The sequence below is a fragment of the Triticum aestivum genome, chromosome 6D (assembly GCF_018294505.1).
Source record: "Triticum aestivum cultivar Chinese Spring chromosome 6D, IWGSC CS RefSeq v2.1, whole genome shotgun sequence".
Taxonomy (NCBI): Eukaryota; Viridiplantae; Streptophyta; class Magnoliopsida; order Poales; family Poaceae; genus Triticum; species Triticum aestivum.
The window spans coordinates 281804270-281831232 of record NC_057811.1 but is presented as its reverse complement, the minus strand read 5'-3'; the positions used below and the strand labels follow the sequence as shown (position 1 = coordinate 281831232).

Genomic DNA, 26963 nt, shown 5'->3' with positions numbered 1-26963 from the left:
CTAAGGCTTTGTCATTCTTTTTTTGTTTTTTAACACAGTATAGACGCAAACGCTCATATATACGCATATTCACTCACTCCTATGAAAACAAGCACGCATACCCTACCCTTATGAGCACCTTCTAGACTAAACCGGTACATCATCTTAAGATTGATGAAATCATCTTCATAGTCAACGTAAATGTATCCTCCTACTGAACCGACATCGCCGAAAGGACCGAAATAAATTTAAAAAAATGCAAGTACCAGTTCTAATAGGCTGGGACCACTATCCTCTTAATCTTGTTGTCGTTGTTGTTGGGCTCATGACTCGCGCAAGAATACAAGGTACGACGCTTGACTACCCACAATGGGAGTAACATAGGTAGTAACATCACACATATCTAGATAGAATAGATGATGTGGCAAGCAATAAATGAAGGAAGAGAGGCATATGGTAACATAGCTAGTTAGTACTAGTATGAGTAACATCACACATATCAAGGCAAAATGAGTCTATAGCCTAATAAATGAAGTGTTGCATATTACCACACATATGTTACTCCCCACTATAGAGGTAGTCTATGTTACTACCCATTGTGGCTAGTCTTAGCACGGACTGCCACCAACAACCGAGTGACAAACTTACAACCCCTACGCAACAGCAGACTGAGACACAAAGAAAACCCCTTACTTCCGGCAACATTTATAGCCCACAAATATAATCCGACCACTCAGCCTGCCAAGCTGGTAGTTCAAAAATTTCTCAGACTATTGCTATGTAATCCACGGATACTAAAGCGTTAAGGCTGGTGTAGCCTTACCAAGAACTTCCTCAGGGCTCTAACTAAGGGGAGAGGGTTCTCAACATGCACAGCATGGCCACTTTCCGGGACAACGATCATTTCACATAGCTCCTGATTGCTACGACAATCAGCTTCACGTTCGCCGTACTCTCTTGTCTCGCTGCACATTCGCTCCGCTATCTCTTTAAATTTTACGTCCTTCTCACCTGCAACGATGAGGACAGGCTTCTCCAAGTGTTTCAGGTCTTCCCACAGGGACCTGATACATGGAAACTTACATGAGGTTGCATTTCTTCTCATGCAAAATGCAATGCAATGCACCTATGAAACTGTTTGTCACCTATGCTATCAGTGAATATTACTAAACTGATAAACTGAATATCTTATGGCCACATGAATATTGCTAAATGGAAATCTTACTGAGAGCAGAAGCTAATCTTACTTTTGTCTCCCTATGCTCGAGTCAGCCAGAACCTTAGATAGATCCGTGATGTTACTGTGTTTTCTGCGTGTCCTCACTAGGGAATCAAACTGTGGGTGTTCTCTTAGACTGCAACAGAAAAGGTTCCAAAAAGAAAAGGCATGTCAAATACTAGTACATGTTATGCAAAATTTCTTCCTACCGTAGAGTCAAGAAATCAAATAAGTTAATTCCTCCACCTGGTCCACATTTTTCCAGAGTACCATGTCTTGATAAAACATTCCAGTCCATAAGTCAACAGGAATTGAGCTCGTGATTTATCAATAGCAGTACGTCGTCTTCTACTTGCTTCATGTCTCAATCCAGGACTCCCCGATATCAAAACAGCTCCACTAATCTGTCTTGACAAGACTACCTTAGGATCATTCAAATAAAGAGCGAAACAAACAAGCTGCAATCTTGACAAGATTACCTTGTGATTTTCATTTAGTATCATCTGGAGTGCAATCCTTGCACCCATTGAGTAGCCAACAACAACCACCTCTCCATCAGTTATATTGCATATCAACTTCAGCAACAAGTCTGCAACTGATTGAATTGTAAGAGAGATTTGATTGAAATTTTCATCATCGCGCTGCAGAATTTGGGACTCTCCATGGCCAGGAAGATCAACGGCGATGACCCGTGCACTGGGAGAGAGAGCTTTCATCATGGGAGTCCAGTCCTCACTTGTGCCAAGAAATCCATGAAGAAAAAGAACGACCTTATCCTACATGGGTTAAATCATGGCACTGGTTACTGCAGCAGCACTATCCTATCTCCTAGGGGGAAACAGTATATCTTGTACAACAAGGTAGGCACATAAACCACATTCTTTTAAATAAGTTGAGCGATACTTACATTTGTACAATCACCAGCCTCTTGAACCTTAACTACATAAGAAAAATGATCCCCGTCGACTTGGATAGAATATGAGTTTAGTTTTTCTTCACTATATGTTTTTTCAATCTTCTCATCATTTATATTTAAGTGGTGGAGATAGCCATGGGCATCTTCCACTGAAGCTCCCATTCCATCACCAAGCGGGGGAACAAGAATTTTTAACTTTTGTTCTGATACATCTTCTGTTAACCATTGATATGTTCCAAACCCATGAGCCACAGTTCCACATGAATCATATCTCTTTAGTCTGGAGATTAGGTCATGTTGCCTGTCAACATAATATGCAAACTGTATGTAGGTCGCCAAACCTACAGAACTCTCGTACGCACTACTGATGATAGCCATCTTATCATGCATGTGAGCCCACTTTGCTATATGAGCTGCATTCTCAAAGCCGCCAACAACACTGGGTTTTATAACCTGACCATCAAGATGGAAACAAGGTGAAATATAGAAATGAAAGGAGAAGCTTGAGAAATAGCTCACAGAGTTTGTACTCACAACAGCAACTATCCCTGGATGTACAAATTGATGAAGCTTTTGGATTGGACCCCCCTTAAGGTTGTCGATACTCTCGTCTAAAGCAACAGGCAAACCACTGTTTTCACAGAACTTGATGAGATCATGTACAGAGCTCACTGGTTCCTGTCAAGTAAGAAACATGAAGATTCCCAAGAAAGAACAAGATGAATGTCGCTTGGGAAATGAGAGCTCTATAATAATGCCGCCCCCTCCGCCTCCTCCGGAGCCCGATTAGGCGCCTGATTTGTTCTCCGGCGCCCTTTTTTTTTCTTTTTTGTTTGGGCTTGTTGAGCTGTGCCCTCAGCAGAACCTATTGTACTTCCTCTTGTGCGACTTGGGTGAGTGTGTGTGAACTAGTCCGTGTATGTGTGCTCTCTGGCGGTTTGCTTTATTTATAAAGCGGGGCGAAAGCCTTTTTCGGTTAATAAGGTGCAGCAAAAGGAAGGCGAGTTTCACATTTTCTCTATTTTGAAGTTTCTAATACAGCAGACGAATAAAGTGTAGGTTACCTCAATGTATTGCAAACAAAGGCTTTTTACTCTGGATCCAAATTCAATTGCTTGCTTGTATGTCCATTTTCGATTTGCATCGGCACGGATATTGATCTTATATCCTACAACCTCTCTTATTTTTTGAATAACAGCTGCATCTTCAGCGGGACTTGCACGACGTCCAACCTTCACAAGAGATTTTAGAAAGAATTTTCTTCATATTGATTGATTAGCAGATATAATATTTTGAAACAAAAAAAAGTTCAATTGAAAAAGTGGAAGAACTACCTTCAGTTTCACTGTGGTAAAGCCTTCATCAACAAGTTTAGTCACAGCAAGTGCTACCTCCATCGGAGTACCGTCGGAGTCTAAGAGTGCACAGATATGTATGCCTGCAGAACTGTTCTGATTATATTCCACCAGACTCTGATCTCTTAGTAAGGGGTTGGAACCAGTGAGAATTTCAGATAATCTACATTTCCGCTGTGACGCCAGCAAATTAAGAATGGCCATCTCCAGGCCACACTTGACACTTGGAAATACAGAAGAAGGCTGAGAAGGAAAAAGAAAGAGAGGACTTCAATCTCTTGAGATGTCAGACATGAATGGTCACCAAGTTTCTCGAGTTATCTTACAGGAATCCCAATGCTTGTCCATATCCAATTGGAGAAAGACCCTCTCAACAAAGGAACAACATCTAGCTCACAATCTTTCACTCTGTGAAACAGAAACCTAAGTTGCTCTTCGACATCTATTATATCCTCCTGGTGAATTTCGATTGGTGCAACCTGTTATATGAAATGTATAAAAGATACTTAAGTTTGAAGTACTCCCTCCGATCCATATTACTTGTCACAGCTTTAGTACAACTTTAGTACGAAAAAAAACTGAAAAGGCATTAACTCGAATAACCTTACTCTGTAAGATGTAAAATAGGAAGGTTGTAACATCCCAATTTTAGAAATTAGGATGTTAATAGAATCATTTGTTGTGTACCATGGTTTCAATACATTTTGATTTTTTCCAGAATATTCAGCTATTTTTCACTGAAGAAAATTAGTGAGAGAAGATAATATACAACAACAACAACAAAGCCTTTAGTCCCAAACAAGTTGGGGTAGGCTAGAGGTGAAACCCATAAGATCTCGCAACCAACTCATGGCTCTGGCACATGGATAGCAAGCTTCCACGCACCCCTGTCCATAGCTAGCTCTTTGGTGATACTCCAATCCTTCAGGTCTCTCTTAACGGACTCCTCCCATGTCAAATTCGATCTACCCCGCCCTCTCTTGACATTCTCCGCACGCTTTAGCCGTCCGATATGCACTGGAGCTTCTGGAGGCCTGCGCTGAATATGCCCAAACCATCTCAGACGATGTTGGACAAGCTTCTCTTCAATTGGTGCTGACCCAACTCTATCTCGTATATCATCATTCCGGACTCGATCCTTCCTCGTGTGGCCACACATCCATCTCAAAATAAAAGGAGTTGGAAAAATGTTGGAATATTATTTGGAGTTTATTAAGACTAATTTTGGGAATTATTCAGTTTATTAAGACTAATTTTGGGAGTCATTCAGCTTGTGCCACCCATTCAAGGTGGAGACGCACTAAGCCGACCAAGCCGCTGCAATCAGCAGACTGCTGCACAGAGACAGGGATGTCTCGATGCGAGAGCGCCAGTAACCAGAAAATGGAGAAAGGGAAGAGAAATGGAATTTCCAATGCGCATCTCAAAGCATTGAATGGCCAAGATAGTAGTTAACCAGGGATTGGTTGATAGATTTGTTTTCTCCTATATATATATACACACACATTGATACACACCTATAATATAAGATGATCCAACGAGCCTTAACAGGCTCCCAAGACAACATTGATACATCCAATTTTACCTATATATATAAATGTGCATGTGGTAAATATGCAGGAAACCCCTCATACAGTGTGAAGAAAATATACAGGCTACATAAAACATAATATAACTCTAACATACACTACCCCAACTTGTTTGGGACTGAAAGGCTTTGTTGTTATTGCAACTCAAAATGGCAACTTAAGTTAGCATAAATAAAAGATGCCATATAAATTGCAGTGGTGATAAAAACAAACCTCACCAAATCCTACAATGTTGTCATCCATACGTAGCTTCAGAATGAAGCCTTCATGGAAACAACTGCTATCTGAAATTCCTGAAGTACGAGGTGCAGAAAGCTGGATTCTGTGCAAACGAAGGTTTGAGGGTAATGCCAGGAATGAGTGGGCTGCATATTAAATGGTTACGGACATACCTGTACAACATGTACTCTATTGCATGAATTTTCGTATTGTACATGCGATCTAAATCACTCGTAGTGCTAGAATACGGATCCCCGAGAAGATACTCCAGATAGTGGGTTGCAGTATTATCAACGAACATACTTATAGTTCTGCAGAACAAGGAGAAACATATAAACTCACAGGGTAGACTAAATTACTGTTAGAACAGATTTGAATGTAAACCTATGAAAGTTGGCATTCTCATCAATCTGGTTCTCTACTTCCACCACACAATCAAGGTGTTCTGCATGGGTCTTCACCAATGTATCATGAAGTTCTGCTTTTGTTTGAACCAAAAAATGCTTCACTCTGCAACACAACCGGTGACATCGGTGAGACACAAAATTTTGCAGTCAACACTAAGAAGTACTTCATCATATAACAAAGCTGACTCCGTAACCAATTATGTAAAACTGGCAGAAGTCTTAACAGACACCATTTTATCAATGTTGGTGTGTGTGTGTGTAATACTCTGGTTGTACAGGGTCTAAACTGAAAAGAGTTAATAAAAAGTAGAGGGTGTACGGGCGGGCGGGCGGGCACGGGGGGGGGGGGGGGGGGGGGGAGCGGGGCAGATATTTTTTCCCCCAAGTTCAATATGGTATCAGAGCTAGGTTTCCAAGAGGTGGTGGCCGCAGCGGCTGTGGAGGAGTGCTGCTCCATGATGGCTGGAGGTGAGGGGGAGAATTGACTATGCATAGAGGTGGAGAGCTGCTCCCTGCCGTGCAGCTGGTGAGGCTGGCCAGACGGCCGATTCGAAGGCTGGGAAGAAGAGGATTTGCAGCCGGAAGACTGCTCACGGGGGTGTGAGTAAGGGGAGGAAGAAGACAGCTGCTGGGTATACTCCCTGTTGTTTTCTTTTGTGTGAGGAAGTGCAGCAGCCTGGAGGGCTCTGTTCTTGTGTTCAGCAGAGATGAGTCCTGAGGAGGCTGAAGCTGCAAGGAAAGCATCACAAGATAAGCTGGAGAAGGAGGCTCAGGGAAAATCCACACTCTTTACGAAAGGTGATATGAGAAGTTTGCTGCAGGATCCTATGGCAATGGGGATAATGGGATCAAAAGCTTCAGTGGGAACTCCCGAGTTGAAGTTGGAGCTGATGCCGAATGAATTGAAGTTAGAAGGGAGCAAGAACTATCTGAGCTGGTCAAGGAAGGCGAAGTTGATCTTGAGGACAAAGGGTGTAGAGCACTGTGTGCAGGAAACATTCATAGAACCTGCAGATAGAACAAGTGTTGATTGGCGAGTATGCACCACCAACTCTGTGGTTGCAGCATGGTTGATGAATTTCGTCTCTCCATTGATTGCTAGGATGATTGAAGCAATTGCAAGCGCAGCAGCAATTTGGAAAACGTTGAGCAATATGTACTCTGGGGCTGGCAATGTGATGATGATGGTGGAGGTCCAGAGTAAGGTGGATGAACTCAAGCAAGGGGAGAAAACTGTCCAAGAGTACGCCAGTGAGCTGCAGCAACTATGGTCTGATTTGGACCACTATGATCCATTGCAATTGACATGTTCTAGTGATACTGAGGCTGATGAGGCTTGGCAGCAACGTAGAAGGGTTACACACTTCTTAAAGGGGCTGAAACAGAGTTTGAGCCAAGGAGGGCTGCCATGTTTCACCAGACAACATTGCCTACTATGGAAGAGGCAATTTCAGCAATGGTCCAGGAGGAGATTCGCTTGCGGGTGATGGTGGGTAGCAGCAATCCCGTTCGGTCAGCGTATGGGGCTGACAATAGGGAATGCTACAATTGTGGAAGGACAGGACATCTGAGCTATGAGTGTTATGCTCCACCATCTGGAGGACGCGGACGCGCGACCCGTGGTGGTGGCCGAGGAGGCCGAGGTGAGGGCCGTGGAGGACGAGGTGGTGATCGTGGGGGCCGTGGTGGACGTGGCAGAGGTTGTGTCAGCACAGAGCCTATGCTGCTGCAGAGGAAACATCACACATCGTGCTTACAGGTGAGAAAGCACCACAATGGGAGAAATGCCAGAAGAGCCATACATCAGAAAGTTCACAGGGATCTGGCACGATACCTCAGGTGGATCACTTTGGTAATTATGCCAACTATGCCCAAGTGGGCAAAGGTTGGGCAAAGGTACTCCGGCTTGGGCTCTTGCATCCTCATGTTGACTGGATTATAGATTCAGGGGCATCTAGACATGTTACTGGTTCCCTTGATGCATTTGCATCTTATACTCCGCATGATTATTCAGAGACCATTCAGATAGCTGATGGAACCTTTCAACTAATCAAGGGTGTAGGTTCTGTAGGATGCACATCATCACTAGCATTAGCTTCAATTTTGCATGTCCCTTCATTTCCAGTCAATCTCCTTTCATTGAGTTCTGCTATCAAACAGTTCAAGTGCAGAGTCATATTCGATGAGGATGCTTCTTTTTCCAGGAAAAGAGGACTGGGAAGATGATTGGAACTAGAACATGGCGTAATAGACTGTGGTATATTGATCAAGGAGAAACCGCGCTCATTGTGCTGTAGGAGGTGTTAAGGCTGAGGTTATTGAAGGAAATATGCCCTAGAGGCAATAATAAAGTTATTATTTATTTCCTTATATCATGATAAATGTTTATTATTCATGCTAGAATTGTATTAACCGGAAACATGATACATGTGTGAATACATAGACAAACAGAGTGTCACTAGTATGCCTCTACTTGACTAGCTCGTTGATCAAAGATGGTTATGTTTCCTAGCCATAGACATGACTTGTCATTTGATTAACGGGATCACATCATTAGGAGAATGATGTGATTGACTTGACCCATTCCGTTAGCTTAGCACTCGATCGTTTAGTATGTTGTTATTGCTTTCTTCATGACTTATACATGTTCCTATGACTATGAGATTATGCAACTCCCATTTACCGGAGGAACACTTTGTGTGCTACCAAACGTCACAACGTAACTGGGTGATTATAAAGGTGCTCTACAGGTGTCTCCGAAGGTACTTGTTGGGTTGGCGTATTTCGAGATTAGGATTTGTCACTCCGATTGTCGGAGAGGTATCTCTGGGCCCTGTCGGTAATGCACATCACTTAAGCCTTGCAAGCATTGCAACTAATGAGTTTGTTGCGAGATGATGTATTACGGAACGAGTAAAGAGACTTGCCGATAACGAGATTGAACTAGGTATTAAGATACCGACGATCGAATCTCGGGCAAGTAACATACCGATGGACTAGTCCGAATTGGACTAGGGAGGGGGGCGCCCGCTTCCTTCCTTCTCCTTCTCCCTTCCCTTCTCCTACTCCAACAAGGAAAGGAGGAGTCCTACTCCCGGTGGGAGTAGGACTCCCCCCTTGGCGCACCCTCCTCCTAGGCCGGCCGCCTCCCCCCTTGCTCCTTTATATACGGGGGCAGGGGGGCACCCCATAGACACAACAATTGATCTATTGATCTCTTAGTCGTGTGCGGTGCCCCCCTCCACCATATTACACCTCGATAATATCGTAGCGGTGCTTAGGCGAAGCCCTGCGTCGGTAGAACATCATCATCGTCACCACGCCGTCGTGCTGACGAAACTCTCCCTCAACACTCGGCTGGATCGGAGTTCGAGGGACGTCATCGAGCTGAACGTGTGCTGAACTCGGAGGTGCCGTGCGTTCGGTACTTGATCGGTCGGATCGTGAAGACGTACGACTACATCAACCGCGTTGTGTTAATGCTTCCGCTTTCGGTCTACGAGGGTACGTGGACAACACTCTCCCCTCTCGTTGCTATGCATCACCATGATCTTGCGTGTGCGTAGGACATTTTTGAAATTACTACGTTCCCCAACAGTGGCATCCGAGCCTGGTTTTATGCGTAGATGTCATATGCACGAGTAGAACACAAGTGAGTTGTGGGCGATATAAGTCATACTGCTTACCAGCATGTCATACTTTGGTTCGGCGGTATTGTTGGATGAAGCGGCCCGGACCGACATTACGCGTACGCTTACGCGAGACTGGTTCTTCCGACGTGCTTTGCACAGAGGTGGCTGGCGGGTGTCAGTTTCTCCAACTTTAGTTGAACCGAGTGTGGCTACGCCCGGTCCTTGCGAAGGTTAAAACAACACCAACTTGACAAACTATCGTTGTGGTTTTGATGCGTAGGTAAGAACGGTTCTTGCTAAGCCCGTAGCAGCCACGTAAAACTTGCAACAACAAAGTAGAGGACGTCTAACTTGTTTTTGCAGGGCATGTTGTGATGTGATATGGTCAAAGCATGATGCTAAATTTATTGTATGAGATGATCATGTTTTGTAACCGAGTTATCGGCAACTGGCAGGAGCCATATGGTTGTCGCTTTATTGTATGCAATGCAATCGCCCTGGAATGCTTTACTTTATCACTAAGCGGTAGCAATAGTCGTAGAAGCATAAGATTGGCGAGAAGACAATGATGCTACGATGGAGATCAAGGTGTCGCGCCGGTGGCGGCTGCCGAACGAGGCAGGCGGCGGCTGCAGGACGTGGCGGGCGGCGGCGGCGGCTGCTGCAGGACGAGGCAGGCGGCGGCTGCGGCAACCGGGCGCGGCAGGGCGAGGAGGGAGTGGCAGCGGCCGGATGGGCACGCGGCGGCGGCTGCGGGACGAGGAGGAGATGGCCAGGCAGGACCGGACGAATCCAGGTAGTGGAACCAAGCAGATCCGGGCAGGGACTGCCAGCGACGGGCGGATCTGGTTACGGGCGAAGTAGGCACGGAGTTGCATCGTGCGAGGGAGAGGCTAACCTCGCACCTGATACCATGTTGGATAATAAGCAACTAACTTTCACAGGGGGGCAAAGGCCAATACATGTACATGTGAGCTAAAATGCAGGAAGCCCCTTATACAATGGGGATATATAGAAAAGGGGACTATACACATCTAACAACCAGATCGTTGATGTTTCAAATGAATGTACCGAAGAATTTATGGAGTGAAGCTGTGACGACAGCGGCCTATCTGATAAACCGTATGCCATTTAGAGTTTTGGGTATGAAGTCTCCATGTGAGATTCTATTGGGTGAAAGAGAATTTAAATTACCTCCAAAGGTGTTTGGATGTGTGTGCTTTGTCCATGATCACCGTCCAGGTATAGGCAAGCTGGATCCCAGGGCGACAAAGTGTATTTTGTTGGCTATGCATAAAAAAAAGGGATATATGTGCTGGAATCCAATTGAGAAGAAGTTGTTCGTGAGTATGGATGTGACTTTTCCGGATTCTGAGCCATACTACAAGAATGCAGGGGACCTGGAGCAGTTTTTGGGTGAATTCTCCCCTGTCATTGAGGGTGATGACATTAAGAGTGGTGACAGGAGGGAGGGGGGGAGTGGAGGCACTATGGAAGAAGAAGCAATTGTTGGAGGCACTATGGGAGAGGAAGGAGTTGTGGGAACCATTCCCTGCCCTATGGTGATTTCTTCTCCTGAGAGACCGGTTGCAACCAAGGAGTTGCAGGTGTATGAGAGAAGGCATTTTCACAATAAGGGGAAGCAAACAATAGGTGCAACCAAGGAGTTGCAGGTGTACCAGAGAAGGCATCTTCGCAATCAGGGGGAACAAACAGTAGATGAAAATGAACAAGTTGCACGAGCTGAGGAGGAACTACAATAGTCTGAACCCCTAGAGCAGCCACAGTGCCAGGATGATATTCATGTTCCAGGCCTCTCACCATCAAGATCCTCATCGTCATCAGAGATAGGTGATGATGCTTCTCCCTCTTCATTGCATTTGGAATTACCTATTGCCCAACGCAGAGCAATTAGATTAATGCTGGAAAGCCCCCAGATTGGTATGGTTTTGAACATGACATTGCCAATTTTGTGTCATACTCAAGCCTTTCACCTGCATACAAAGCATTCATTTCATCTCTTCAATCTGTATCCATTCCAAATGATTGGAGAACAGCAAAGCAGGATCCCAGGTGGACGGAGGAGCTTAGTGCACTCCAAAAGAACAAGACATGGGATCTTGTGCTACTCCCACCCGGAAAAAGGGTAGTGGGCTGCAAGTGGGTGTTCACAGTGAAGCAAACCGTGCACAGGTACAAGGCAAGATTGGTTGCTAAAGGTCTATGAGGGCACTTATGGAATAGACTATGATGAGACCTTTGCACCTGTAGCAAAGATAAGCACTATGAGGGCACTTGTTTCTTGTGCTGTGATTTTTGGATGGGCACTTCATCAATTGGATGTGAAAAACGCATTCCTCCATGGGACCTACATGAGGAGGTCTATATGGAGATACCACCTGGATTCGGAAATAGTCAAACAGATGGAAAGGTATGTAAGCTTAAGAAATCTTTATATGGTCTCAAGCAATCTTCCCGGGCATGGTTTGATAGATTCAAGCGCGTGGTTGTTGGCACAGGCGGAGCTCCCGGTAGGGCGAGGCAGGGCGCCCGCCCTACCTTGATTTTGGGCAAAACGATTTCTACATGTACGCATACGCTGTCGCTGTCCGGTTCTGGAGTCACTGTCGCTAGAAAAAGAAGAGAACCAAGAAAAACGAGTAGGCCTAGTCGGTCGTCAGATTCTCTCCATGTTATTTAGGCCCATGAGTTCCTGCTGCTGGGCACCGTTTGCACGCACCAGTACACCACGCTATCTCTCTTACATTGAAAAACAACACGCTATCTCTCTTACATTGAAAAACAACACGCTGTCACTCTTTCTCAAAATAAAAACACGCTATTTTTTTTTCTAAAATAACCACACTTTCTCTCTCAGAAAAAAAACAGTACACAACGCCATCACATGGAGAGCTATAAATTTCCACATTTTCATGTTGCGAATTTATGATGTAAATTTTCTGAGAATAGCTTCGCAATGTTTGTCCATTTTACGTGGTCCTTACTCACTCCTACGGACTCCAGGGAGCCAATGGTTACTGGGTGCAACCAGAGGGAGATGGTAGCACGGGCTATATTCAACCGGTTTGGATGGCAAACGCGTAACAGGATATGATTCTAGGGAGTTTGTCCCTTGTTGTCATACCGGTTGTGATATTGAGCCTTTTTATTTTTCTCTTTGCTCCGCTTGCGAGCTGTAATACTTGTATGACTCTCTGATACTTTGAGACTTTTTAATAAGATGGCTGCATGCATCGCTCAGATGCAGAGGCCGGGGGCAAGCCTCCTTTTTCAAAAAAAAAGCTTCATTATCCATATGTTTTCAGATTTATTTAAATATGCTTGCATTTCCATTGTATTTGAATTAGTTTAAAATCACGTAAAATTATGAGTGGACTATTATTGCGTAAAAGCTATTTTGATATTGCATCACATCATTTATTAGGCTTAGAGTTCGCCCCACCTTAAATTTTTTTCGTCCTCCGCCACTGGTTGTTGGGATGGGATACTCCCAGTGCAATGGAGACCATACGGTCTTCTACATGCATAGGCAGAAACACATCACTATTCTAGATATAGTGATAACTGGTGATGACGCAGAAGAAATCAAGTATCTAAAGGAGAGACTGGGGAAGGCATTTGAGGTCAAAGATCTAGGACCACTTCGGTATTTTCTTGCGATTGAGATTGCTCGCTCATCCAAGGGAGCAATTCTGACCCAAAGGAAATATGTTCTTGATCTGCTGAATGAGACAGGGATGCTGGGATGTCGTCCTATTGCCTCACCTATGGATAGGAACCACAAAATAAGTGCTCTATCAGGTGATCCTGTCAACAAGGAGAGTTATCAGAGGCCAGTGGGGCGTCTAATCTACCTCTGTCACCCAAGACCTGATATATCATATGCAGTGAGTGGTGAGCCGGTATATGCATGACCCAAGGGTTGGGCGCATGGAAGCCGTTTATCGTATCCTAAGGCACTTGAAAGGAAGTCCAGGAAAGGGACTATGGTTCAAACTAAACCAACACCTTGATGTGGAAGGGTACTGTGATGCTGATTGGGCAACCAACATAGATGACAGAAGATCCACATCAGGCTATTGCATATTTGTGGGAGGTAATCTTGTGTCATGGAGGAGCAAGAAGCAAGATGTTGTAGGAGGTCTACTGCAGAGGCTGAATATAGAGCTATGGCTGTAAGCGTGAGTGAGATGATTTGGATGCCGAGCCTGCTGTCAGAGCTTCGAGTATTAAGAAACGACACAATGGTGCTGCATTGTGATAACAGGTCTGCAATAAACATTGCTAATAACCCTGTTCAGCGACCGCACCAAACACATCGAGATTGATAGATTCTTCATAAAGGAGAAGATAGATGGTGGAATGTTAAAGCTAGGTTATGTAAAATCTGGTGAGCAGTTAGCAGATTGTCTAACTAAAGGGTTAGGACCTAGTGAGGGTGCTGTAATCTGTAGCAAGATGGGCATGGTTGACATCTTTAACCCATCTTGAGGGGGAGTGTTGGTGTGTGTGTGTAATACTCTGGTTGTACAGGGTCTAAACTGAAAAGAGTTAATAAAAGGGAGAGGGTGTCCAGGGGGAGACATGACAGATATTTTCCCCCAAAATTCAATAATCAACTTCCAGAATCAACTATAGTATATCCTATGTAGCTTCAGGACCAACTATTGTTACAGTATAGTTCTAATAGCAAAATCTAGTTATAAATAAGAAAAGCGCTTGATAATTTCACATCCATGATGCAAGTAAGCAACTAAGCTGCAACTAAATCACTTGTTTTTACCTGTGTGCATCACAGAGTTTAGAAATCGATATGTCATGTGAGGTGTAGAAGTATTTCTGCAAAATTTGGGGCGAAGCTGTTTTTGCAACTGGTAGAAGGCTGAAGATTGCACCACCATGGTTGTTGATTACAATCACTGTCATGGGTTTCCTCTGGGCCCTTCAATTATGTCAAAGAATTATAAAAAATAAATATATCTTTCACTATCCTGAAAGAATATAATTTAAGCACATGATGATAAAAATTAGCTTTGGCTAAAAAAGATACCAATAGGGAAAATACCCCTTTGGCTCTCGGGTGCCAGTGCACCTGATATGGAAAGTGCGAGAAGTAAAAAAATTCTGACAATTTTTGGAAACAAACTTGATCTCCTGTTGTACTCATATAAAAAGTTCCGCGAAGGAAAAAAACTAGAAGTATGTGTTGATTTTTCGAAACACAAATTTTCGAGGACAAAAAGTGTGAATAGAAACTTGTATATAGTGTTGATTTTTTTTTCACCCAGAATACCATGAAAACCATTCCTTGGCGAAACTTTTTACACGATAATAACACTTGATCATGTTTGTTTACAAAATGTTTCAGAAATTTTTAACCTTTTTTGCAATTTGGGTGCACTGGCACCCGAGAGCCAAATGTCTGCCTCTGTACCAATAGTCAATACTAATCTATTGTTTTATGTAAATGATAAAGTCAATATGAATGCCAGCGTGAAACATAAATTGTGGAAAGGACATTGGCTGCGATAGTGGATAGAAAGGTTCAAACTTTGCAGGGTGGAAAGGGACTGGTGCAGAGAAGGGTTCAAACTGCAAACCTTTGGTTGAGAAGTGACAATCCGTTCGTATCATGAAGAAAAGATACATCACCAACCACACAGCATACCTGACAATAATGCAGCTATAGTCAAGTTCTTGCCGAAAGCCTACAATGGCGTTTGGTATTCTCCAGTAAAGGTTCAGCATAAATGTATTAGCAACTTTGTTTGAACGAATGTGATGCTACAGTTCACTCAAATTTAGTACTATGAGAAGTACCCTTATGTTAAGGTTATGTCAAAGTTGACTAGAAAATGCACGAGAAAAGATTATCAGCTATTCAGAATAGTTTGAGAACTACTGCTGACTGCTGACTATGATAGGTTATTACTCCCTCTGTAAACTAATATAAGAGTGTTTAGAATACTAAAGTAGTGATCTAAACGCTCTTATATTAGTTTACAGAGGGAGTACTTATTTCTCTCTTTCTCTCTAGGATATAACTAGGAATATCATCTCTGGGGAGTTACATTTTCTTTCACTCTTCATCCCTAGTTTAGTACAGAAAACTCCACATTTCATATTTAATATAACCAATTCAATCACACATGATATCTGTGGAGTTTTCATGCTGCTTCATGAGCTGGACAAATGACTTACATGCTTGTTTGACCCAACAGCGAATCCAATCGCGGTGCTAAGCAAACCATCAATACCACTTGCTCCTCGGTTCCCAGACACTGTTGCACCAATGAAATCTGGAATATTATGCATCATCATGTTATCTCCGTTGGTAGTATGGTCAAGCCAGCCCTTCCCAAACATGTTCAAGTCTCGAATGACCATGCTATTCCCAACAAACATGGCAGCATCACCATAAAGTGCCTCTCCAATTACATGTGCAACATATGGTTCTGTAAGCAAGAATTCCGCATGTACATGAAACATTATTTCCTGTGAAACCTGGAATAAGAAGCAGTTATCAAAACGAAAGGCAGTTGAAACCAATCAGAAGTTTATTAGTCATTTCCAGGGAGATGGAGCTCCAGTAAAAGCTCTGTTCAATATGGGCAGAACTAAATTAACTACAGCCTGCTGTTTACTTCATTTTCATCTCTTGAGTGATAATATTAAATTATTTCATGTTAGCTACAAAGTTTATATAGAAAACGTATGAAGTGTCGATACAATTTTCAAGCTTCAACGAGTGGCAAACTCTTGTACTCATTGTTATAGCCTAGATGTAACATATAAAAGCGTGCTGGAGTGAAGGATTGCAAGAAACGACGAAGTCCATAGAGGACTGATTGTACATATGGAGAAGCTATGCTTATCTATCCATTATATGACCATAATTATTTCATTGCATCGTTTCAAGGTAGTTAGCATGTTCTGGTTCATACCGCTGAATTTAGAACCATCAAAATATCCTTCCATCTGCTTGTCTTCCTTTCTAAATTACATTGGCACAAACTAGCAGCAAAGTCAGCTACACTAGTCTGGATTCTGTGAGTGACAACATGTGAAGGATCATGGCGGCACGGATGTGTATCAATCAAGATGTATGAAGATGGGAAGCAGGACTCGAGAAACATTTCCATGCGTTTGCTAGTAATCCGGCTTCCAATCTGCCAGTTGAACAAAACCAAGCTTCAGAAAGTTAGAACAAAAAATATATATCACATAATACCTAGAAATGCAAAGATAATGTAAGTGGTGCAGAGGAATAGAATCAAATGAGGAGCTAAACCTGCACAATAACATCTGGATTTATCCAGCTTTTGACAGAGTCCGACAGTAGAATTTGGTCTATTTGGTCTATAAACAAAATACTCTTATCAAATCCTGGAAATGAATTTAGAACTTTCCTCATTCGCAGTCCAGACAGAATGTCAGCAGCAACTGGCCAGGAAAGTTGTCTAGCTAGTAAAGCCACAGCCCACATGTCATCTTCTTTATGAATAGCTCCAACTAATAGAAGCCCTTGCTTTGCCTTCTTTATGATATCTTGAACCTCTATTACTGAACAAGAATAATTACCAAATGCGGAGACCATTTTCATTTCTAGGTATCTAGTATATGGTTCATCATTTCTAAACCACCTGTCCAATCCTCTCAAACAATCAAAACTCCAATTTTGATTGCTGTGATCTAGTGGTTCCCTAAAAGCACAGTTTATATGCACCGGACCTTGTGGTGCTTGCATTGCATTGTAGGCTGCTGAATCAATTGTTGTAAGAACCATTCTTGCATAAATCTGATCACCAGGTGGAGGGAGATTAAAAAAATATCTTACAAAGTTACTGAAATGATTGACCTGCAAAATGGGTGGGGGGGGGGGGGGGGGGGAGTTGAGATGCGTTGTCCACAATTAGAACTGAAAAATACAACCATGACATGAATTTGTGTACAAACAGGATGCGAAGAAAGCAAGTAAATAAAGTAAAATAATTGAAATGCGTAAACTCCAATAGCAGTCCTGATAACTCAAACAGTCCAAGTTCACACTCTGTGCAATATATAGGGTTTCACTTCTATGTGATAAAACAGACACTATGGTCTTGATACTTCTGAGTAAAATGCATTTAATTATAATATTGTGAATGAAACAGCATGACATATCTTTCTGTGCTTGAAAAATCTTAAGTAATTTAAGGCTATCAAAAGGTAGCCAAAATACCGAAGTAATCATGCAGTTTTAGAAAAGGAACAGCTGGCATCAAGAAATTTGTATTTAAACATTGATTGATCATAAGCACCTGATTAATCGCTTGGTTGGCTCCAGTATCATGCAGCTCGGGAGGACGATCAGCTGTGAGCAAGATAACTGGTACGAAATCTTGACTTGCCTCCACCACCTAGATGGGAAACTTGACTGAATATTAGTAATATTATAGACTTTTTTTTCTCTTTGAAAAATGCAGCATACAATACATGTATTAGCACAAAGGGATCATATGTATGCCTTCATAAGCCATACATTCTAGCCAGAGGGCTTCTGAAAGTTGGCAGTAGCGCATGGTTCGATAAAAAAGATATGATACAGCAGTTCCTGATGATGTAGAAAGCTGGCAGCAGTAAGAAAAGAAAAGAAATTAAGAAAGTGAAATATGCCACTCACCGAAGGGAGAAGATTTGATACAGCAGTTCCTGATGATGTAATTACTATAGCAGGCTTTCTAGAACCTCTCCCATAGCCAAGAGCATGAAATCCAAGTGAACGTTCATCATAACATGATATGCAAGTTGTCAAAGGGTGGCCTGTGGCAGAAAGTGCGAGTGGGGATGACCTTGACCCTGGAGCTATACAAAAGTACTAAGGCAAAGCACATCAGAGGCATGGTAGACATGGCAAAACTATTTAGTGTGTTAAGATTACCGTGAAACCAAGCCTGACACACTCTTCAACTATAAGGGATGCCCATGCCGAATTAATGTTAGAGCAGCTCTTAATAGAAGATTCGGTTTTGTTGCTTTCTGAGCGTAGGTCCTACAGGACACGAGAGAACAGTTTTAGCATTTGTTAACGACAGCTTAAGACATCAGAAATTTCTCCTACAAAGAATAAATGGCAGTTCTCATATCTAATTAGTCTATGTCATTGTATAGTTGTATGATTATGTTTGGTGTTCTTTCTCAGAGCTGAAAATTGCTACAAAAAATGTTAGTGCGCCAAGGCTATGTTTCCAAATGATAATTCATTGGCGGTTTGGTTGCAAAGGAGACTCAGGTAGAAATTTACCATGTTTGCAGAAAATAAGAAGTGTGGTGAAAAGCGAATAAATGACTGCTCGGACATCAGAAATTTCTCCTACAAAGAACAAATGGCAGTTCTGGTCAGGACAATAATTCAAAGGCACTCTTAACAGAGAGTATAAACTACAGAAAAATTCAAAAGGAAGAAAAATTGATATAGAAATTCTGTTTGCCCAACTTTGGTGTTCATTTTTAGGTGTAAACTTAACTTTACCTTTTTGGTCTGCCAATTACAGGAATAAGTCTATTTACAGATACTGACACTGGGGCACCTACTAATTCGTTCCGCCCCCACCTCAATGACTCATAAAATCTATAAATTTGACGGGTCTTTAAACTGAAGAAATACTTTGGAGCCATATCAATGGTCTAAGGACCAAAACCTAATCCCGAATTAATATTGCAAAATCGTGATATGTACTTTCCAGCAAGATAAGGACAACGTCCAGAAGCCACAAAGAAAGAAGCACAATAATCTTTTACACAGGAAAAGGTTATTTTAAAACCAAAGCAAGAAATAGTTAATTTCAAGTAACTTACCAAGGTTAAGAGGATACCTTTTGCATGCTGATTTCAGCATCTACTTTGACAAGAACTTCGCCATCCAAGTATACCTGGAAAGGCGGGTCCAGTAAATTCAAACTTAAGACTAAGGTCTTAGATGATAATAGGAATATTGGAGTATTGTTGAAATACAATAACCACCGCAGTAACTGTCAGACTGGTTCAAGATGAATGGCCAAAAGTTTGCATAGGTTATGAGCGACTAACTTTAGCATTGGTCATAAGCTAATTATTGGAGGCCAGCCTGTTTTATCTCTCGTTTAAAATGCAGACGCTTCATATTTCAAACAAAAATTCTGTTGCAACAAAGGTTTTTTGATCATAAGAATGGATGAAAGAGATAGCTTTAGATAAATAAGAATCAGTATTGCAAACTTCAACCAATAAGTAGGTACTATCATAGCGGTAACAAGTAAGACCCTGCCCTTCTTATCTTCAAATGAGGAAGCTAAATTTTATTTCAGCCTCGAAGCCACGTGAACTAATTAGGATAAAGGAGCTAGCACATTGGAATAACTGAAATAGCTAATCGTGGTATAAATATTTAACAGGACTGCGGCATCATGACAGAAGGAACTAACATGGGAAATAAATAGGCAAGAGTATGTACTTATATCATCACCAAAGTAGTTAATATACAGAAATATTTACCAACTGAGCATTCACAGTCTCTAACAAATGTGATTCTCCAATGTAATTCGTCATCATGCCTTCATAACAGCTGCTAGCTGCAGAATCATAGCTACCACATACCTACAAGGTGAAGGTGCACAAAAAAGAAGTCCAGTGGTAAAGAAGATATATGCAGACATTCTATGATTTTAAGAACGTTAAGCAACACAGAAGATCTATCATCATTGTGCTTAGTTTCACATACCTGATTGAAACAAGATTCAAACAAACAAACCGAATCCTCAAATGTATGAGATACAAAATGATCCCAAACCATAGTTGATGATAGCACAGAATAGCCAACAAATTCGGTCAACTCAACCTGTAAATTCAATGTTGCTGAGCATCACGAATGCTACAAGATCAAATATCTATGTGATGCCTGCAAATAATAACCAAAAAACAGTTCTGTAAATTGCCAGAGCCTGTTATATGGATTGTTTGCAGAAAATAAATGTGTAGGAACACAATTCATTAGCTTTTACATGTTCCCCATCACGAAGGAAAATGATTCATTAGCTTTTACATGTTCCCCATCAGAGCTGATTTCCGTTTTTAGCACTTCAGATGTACAATAAATAAATGGTGTACGGCCAGTGACCCAGCCACTGAATCAGGATCTCTAATATGAACGCTCGATCGCCAAATTTGGTCACAGAGCATGTGTTCCATTGCCAAACATTACATAAACTATATATATGGGAAAATACATCCTACCATAAAAATATACTACTTTATCATTGTAAGTATGTTCATATACTATTATGTAGTACTCCCTCCGTTCCCAAATATTTGTCTTTCTAGACATTTCAAATGGAGTACAACATACGGATGTATGTAGACATATTTTAGAGTGTAGATTCACCCATTTTGCTTCGTATGTAGTCACTTGTTGAAATCTCTAGAAAGACAAATATTTAGGAACGGAGGGAGTAGTATATATACTACTTTATCATTGTAAGTATGTTCATATACTATATATAAGATACTTCAAAGTGGTTACATAAAAATGGCGAGTTGGCCCATGGTTTTTATTATATTTATGAAATACATACATATTTGTACGTAAAAAAGAGCATACTCAAAATACAATACATATTACCAACAAAAAAGTAGTATATATACTACCTAAATATTCTTATATACTACATACTACGCGTACATACTTTCCGATTTGTATATACTATATACAACATACAAAATGCAAGTGGTGGCAACTTCTGTATATATACAGGCCAAATGTTTCCTACCACCAGTGGTAGTTATCCTCACGTGAGTTTTGTATGTAGTATCTGTCAAAACCAAGAGTATGTACATGTAGTATGTAATGTATAAGAATATTTGGGTAGTATATATCCTATTTTTTAGGTAGTATGTACTATTTTTTAGTATGTTGTTTCATACGTATGAATATGAAGGTATTTTCAAAATATACAAACACTATGGACTCACGTGCAACTTTTTCGTATAGCTTGCTTCAAAATATCTTAGATATAGTATATGGACATATTTAAAATGATAAAGTAGTATATATAGTACCATATGGCAGTATATGGGACATGTGGGGTAACTATCCCCACATGGTAGGATGTTATATATATAGGGAAAATACATCCTACCACCTGAGGTAGTTACTCTCATGTCTCATATACAAAAATGTAGTAGTATATATACTACTTTCATTGTAAGTGTGTCCATATACTATATATAAGAGATTTCAAAGTGAGTTACATGAAAAAATTGTAAGTTGGCCCATGGTTTTTATTATATTTGTGAAATACGTACATATTTGTACGTAAAAAGGCGCATACTCAAACTACGATACATACTACCAAAAAAGTAGTATGTATACTACCTAAACATTCTTATATACTACATACTACGCATACATACTCTCTGATTTGATATACTACATACTACATACAGCATACTACGCGTACATACTCTCCGATTTGATAGATACAACATACAGCATACAAAATTCAAGTGGCGGTAACTACCACCGGGTTGTAGGAAACATTTGTATATGTATATATATACATACATACATACATACCCTTGGTGAAGAATTCTTATTCCTCACCCCACCTTCTCATGCACCCTATAGTCACCGTAAGAACCAAAATGCATGCGAGGTAATATTATGGTGTGTAGTTAAGGTCTTCTTAACATCCACCATGAGAAAGAAATGTGTCAGGCGTGTGAGGTAAGATTACCACATGCATGCTTGAGATGAGGAAATATTATAACATGCGGGTGAGAATTCAATGCATGTGAGGTAAGATTACAACATGTCGGTGAGGTAAGACTACGACGTGCGTGAGGTAAAATTACAACATTCAAAAGGAATCATGTGTAGAGAGAGTTTACACCAGGGTGAAGAATTACTTATTCTTCACCCGAGATGATGAATAGACTTTATATATTCTTCACCCGAGTTTATATATATACACTGAGACTTGAAACCAAGACACTATCCCAAAAGACCAATCTAATAGGAAGAGGAGATATGATATACTTAACCCCCCCCCCCCCCCGATTCACATCGTACGTGGATATGGAATGACCAACACCTCCCCCCACTCCCGACGTGGATGTGGATAAACGATTGGGGAAAATGCAGGGACTGAGACTTGAACCCAAGACCTCAGCTCTGATACCATGTTAGATATTCCTATCAACCAACTATCCCAAAAGACCAATTTGATAGGTAGAGGAGATATAATGTACTTAGGCCCTGTTCGAACTACCCCAAAAGACCAGTTTGATAGGTAGAGGAGATATAATATACTTAGGCCCTGTTCGGTTCACGGGAAAGTTGCAGGAATTTCATGGGTAACACCTTCCTCTGGAAAGTTATCATCAACAGCATTTGGGACAAAGGAAAGTTGAACAGTATTTTGCAGGGAAAATTCCTTCCACGTGCAGATTCCCACCGATACCAGAGGATTGAAAAAATCCAGCCCAAGCCAATGTTTTGGCAGAAGCCCGAGGTAAAGCACTCGCGGCTGGCGTGTAAGCCCTAATAAAATATTCCATGGGATGAGATGTTTGAGGTCTAGTCAAAGGCAAGGCAAATAAAAAAAAACTGCAGCAATGTCCTTTTAGCTGTACATACGTAAGATGCTTTCATGTGCTTTTTTTCCATCAACCCGAACACTCCTTCGCATGGTTCCCTCTGCCGTTTCCGATGTTCGTCATTCCTCTGTTTTACAGGAGCGTTCCTTTCCTATTCCTCTATTTCTCTATCTTCCCTTGTTTTCATTTCCCGTGAACCGGACAGGGCCTTAACAGGCTCAACCAGCCCATCTTCTGCACACATGAGTGGGCCTTAGTAGGAACTCTGTGAGATCGCAGATTTATCCTGACCTCTGTCAATTGTAGTCTTGGTCTGAAGGGGACGCATTCAGGCATGTGAGTGTGCTTGAGCGTCCACCTTTTAATCACGGACAAGAGATCAAGTAATATCTAGTCACACACATAATATCACATAACTTGCTAGTGCAGGAATTTTTCTGCTGAATTTCAAATGACCTCTACATGAAATGCGTATCTCACACCAAGGTAATAAGAATTCTGCACCCACGGAAAAGCGCAGGTTATTACCTGAGGAATAAAGAAGTAAAATGAACCAGCTTTCTCCTCTATTGACGATAATTCCTCGTTATACTTCATGCCAACTGCTCCATAAGCTCCCATCAAATCTGAATCAAATGAAATATATCTGCAGGAACAAAAATGTCTAATTTGGTTAGAAAAAGTGTCGAATGCTTCGCGAAAGGGAGCATCTGTGCACGAGAACGAGAGAGGCACCTTGATATCATATCATATCCATCTTTTACTTGAGAAGAGGAACCATGCAAGCAAAGTGCAGAACCAACACCAGATATTTCAAGTTGAACTGACGGATTGGAGCTTAGCTTCCTTGATAGATAGAACTGAGGGAACAATGATGATCTCCTAAACTGAGAGCATAACCATTTGAGTGCCTTCGTACTGGGTGGAACAAGTACCTGCAGCATTTGTGTGTTCAATTAATCATCTCCTCTAGGTCTACTGGTGTGTTCATGGAGGTGAAGGGAAATCAACCAGGTTCACAATGCTGGTAAACATAATTAGGGAGAATGCTGTTTGTAGTCTTTCAACCTCACAAACATCGTCATATTCATATTTCATAATCAATCAAAATGCAGCGCTGCTCTTGACCGAATCAACTAGTGAATTCCAAGAACACTACACGTAGCGACCGCGCCTAAGCCTATGTTTCGGTTACACAAACTTGCGCCCGCTCACCTCGAACCGGATCACGCCGCTCCCGGCGGCAGGCGGGCTGGCCTTCACCTCCTCGGCGGCCCGCCGCAGTGCGGCAATGCCGTCAACGAGGGTGAGCGCCGGCGGGAGCCTCCGAGTGAATGACACGTCCACGGGGAGGTCACGGTCGCCGATATCATTCACCTCGTCGACGTCGATCACGATGCCCGTTCGCCTCCTGGCGACGGCGTGGAGGAGGTGGAGTGGTAGGCCACTGCCACCGCGGCATTGCCGGCGCTTGTGGTGTTTGTGGAGGCAGTAGCGGCGAAGAGGGGAGACGACAAAAGGGCGGGGGTTCGGGACAGGGAGGAAGGAGAGGGGTGAGCTCGGAGAAAGGGAGACGACGAGCATTTCCGCGACGACGAGAAAGCGAATGGCCGTGGCGAGGTAGTCGGGGTGGGCGTTTTAGAGAAGGATAAGGGCATCCCTAGAACTTTTTTTCTTTCGTGAGTACATCTAATACCATATTTTATCCAAATGATTAGTTCGCACGTTTGGTATGTGGTGTCGCCGCCCGAACTGCTTCATCCCCGTCTGATTTTCTGGTACGAATTTTGAGACAATTTTGAGACTCGTTTCGTTGCCACGTCACACTCTCGTCGTCCGGTCCGACTGGGGGTTCACACGAACGATTTTCTCTCCATCCCTCCCGACCTGCAACCTTATCTCTGTTGAGTAAGGTTGAATTAAAAAAAAAATTATACGCACACGCAAAATCTATCCATAAAGATGTATAGTTTTTTTTGCGGGTGAGAGTGTCTACATACCCTTGTAGACTGTTTGGCGGAAGAGTTTATCAACGCGGTTGATGTAGTCGTACATCTTCATGATTCGCCCGATCAAGTACCGAAAGCACGGCATCTTCACGTTCAGCACACGTTTTGCTCAATGACGTCGTCGCCTTTTTGATCCAGCAAGACGGGCGAGGTAGTAGATGAGTTCCGGCAGCACGACGGCTCGCGGCGTGGTGACGGTGGTGATGCAACTATCTCCGCAGGGCTTCGCCGAGCACTACGAAAATATGACCGAGGACGAACTAGAGAGAGAGGGGCGCCGCACACGGTTTAGGGATCGTGATGTGTGTTGCTTCTCTCCCTCCATGCATATATATAGGTGGGGGGGGAGGGGAGGCAGCCTAGAGCAACCCCAAGGGTGCCGGCAGCCACCCTTGGCCCCTGCCCTGGCCGTGCACCCCCCCCCCTTCCTTCTTGGGCGCGCGGGGGGAAGGCACGAGGGGGTGGCACCCCCCCTTCCTGTCTCTTAGGTGGAGGGAAAGCAGGAGGGTCTAGCCCTCCCCCCCTTACCATCCATAGGGCCGGCGGCCTAGAGGTGCGGCGCGCCAGCCCCTTGTGGGCTGGTGTGCTCCCCTCTCTTGGCCCATATGGCCCATTAACCTCTCGGGGCCTCCCGAAACCCCTTCCGGTGAACCGATGACTACCGATACATTTCGAAACCTTTCTGATGACCAAATAGCATCGTCCTATATATCAATCTTTACCTCCGGACCATTCTGGAGCTCCTCGTCATGTCCGTGAACTCATCCGGAACTCCAGACAATATTCGGTCATCAACTCACATCTCATAACGTCAAGCGTGCGGACCCTACGGGTTCGAGAATGATGTAGACATGACCGAGACGCTTCTCCAGTCAATAACCAATGGCGAACCTGGATGCCCATATTGATTCCTACATATTCTATGAAGATCTTTATTGGTCGAACATTATGACAACATACGTAATTTCCTTTGTCTGTCGGTATGTTACTTGCCCGAAATTCGATCGTCGGTATCTTCATACCTAGTTCAATCTCGTTATCGGCAAGTCTCTTTACTCATTCTGTAATACATCATCTCGTAACTAACTCCTTGGTCACTTTGCTTGCAAGCTTCTTGTGATGTGTATTACTGAGAGGGTCCAGAGATACCTCTCCGATACACGGAGTGACAAATCTCAATCTCGATCCATGCCAACTCAACAGACACCTTCAGAGATACCTGTAGAGCATCTTTATGACCACCCAATTTCGTTGTGACGTTTGATAGCACACAAGGTATTCCTCCGGTATCCGGGAGTTGCATGATCTCATAGCCGAAGGAATATGTATTTGACATTAAGAAAGCAGTAGCAATAAATTGAACGATCATATGCTAAGCTAATGGATGGGTCTTGTCCATCACATCATTCTCCTAATGATGTGATCCCGTTATCAAGTGACAACACATGTCCTTGGTTACGAAACCTTGACCATCTTCGATCAACGAGCTAGTCTAGTAGAGGCTTACTAGGGACATGGTATTTGTTTATGTATCCACATATGTATTTAAGTTTCCGATCAATACAATTCTAGCATGAATAATAAACCTTTATCATGAATAAGGAATATAATAATAACAACTTTATTATTGCCTCTAGGGCATATTTGCATCTAACACCCATGGAGTCTTGGTGCCGATCATGTTTTGCCCGCGGAAGAGGTTTAGTCAACGGGTCTGCTACATTCAGATCTGTATGTATTTTGCAAATTTATATATCTCCATCCTTGACCTTTTCACGAATGGAGTTGAAGCGTCTCTTGATTTGTTTGGTTCTCTTGTGAAACCTGGATTCCTTCGCTAAGGCAATTGCTCCAGCGTTGTCACAAAAGATTTTCATTAGACCCGATGCACTGGGTATTACACCTAGATCAGATACGAACTCCTTCATCCAAACTCCTTCATGTGCTGCTTCCGAAGCAGCCATGTACTCCCTTCACACGTAGATCCCACCATGACGCTTTGCTTG

General features: G+C 42.6%; 1 protein-coding gene across 4 annotated transcripts; it reads right to left on the bottom strand.

Annotated features, from left to right (window-relative positions):
* Positions 1 to 478: 478 nt before the first annotated feature.
* Positions 479 to 24583, bottom strand: LOC123144651 (protein PHYLLO, chloroplastic). 4 transcript variants are annotated; one of them, XM_044563848.1, is made up of 27 exons: positions 24164 to 24583; positions 23684 to 23883; positions 23477 to 23594; positions 20076 to 20192; positions 19850 to 19951; positions 19192 to 19248; positions 18621 to 18689; positions 18258 to 18368; positions 18000 to 18194; positions 17638 to 17736; positions 16629 to 17195; positions 16282 to 16506; positions 15539 to 15841; positions 14938 to 15005; positions 14121 to 14279; positions 5662 to 5787; positions 5451 to 5588; positions 5272 to 5380; positions 3796 to 3948; positions 3449 to 3712; positions 3179 to 3346; positions 2649 to 2792; positions 2106 to 2567; positions 1678 to 1974; positions 1445 to 1602; positions 1227 to 1334; positions 479 to 1043 (listed from the first exon to the last, which is right to left on the bottom strand). In XM_044563848.1, exons 1-27 carry the CDS (start codon positions 24530 to 24532, stop codon positions 782 to 784), a joined length of 5148 nt encoding a protein of 1715 aa, XP_044419783.1. In that variant the 5' UTR covers positions 24533 to 24583; the 3' UTR covers positions 479 to 781. The 4 variants fall into 4 exon arrangements, with proteins under 4 accessions (XP_044419783.1, XP_044419784.1, XP_044419786.1 ...); XM_044563849.1 differs by lacking the exon at positions 24164 to 24583 and having other exon boundaries at positions 20076 to 20252; positions 23684 to 23780; XM_044563851.1 differs by lacking the exons at positions 20076 to 20192; positions 23477 to 23594; positions 23684 to 23883; positions 24164 to 24583 and having other exon boundaries at positions 19175 to 19248.
* Between the last annotated feature and the right edge of the window lie 2380 nt (positions 24584 to 26963).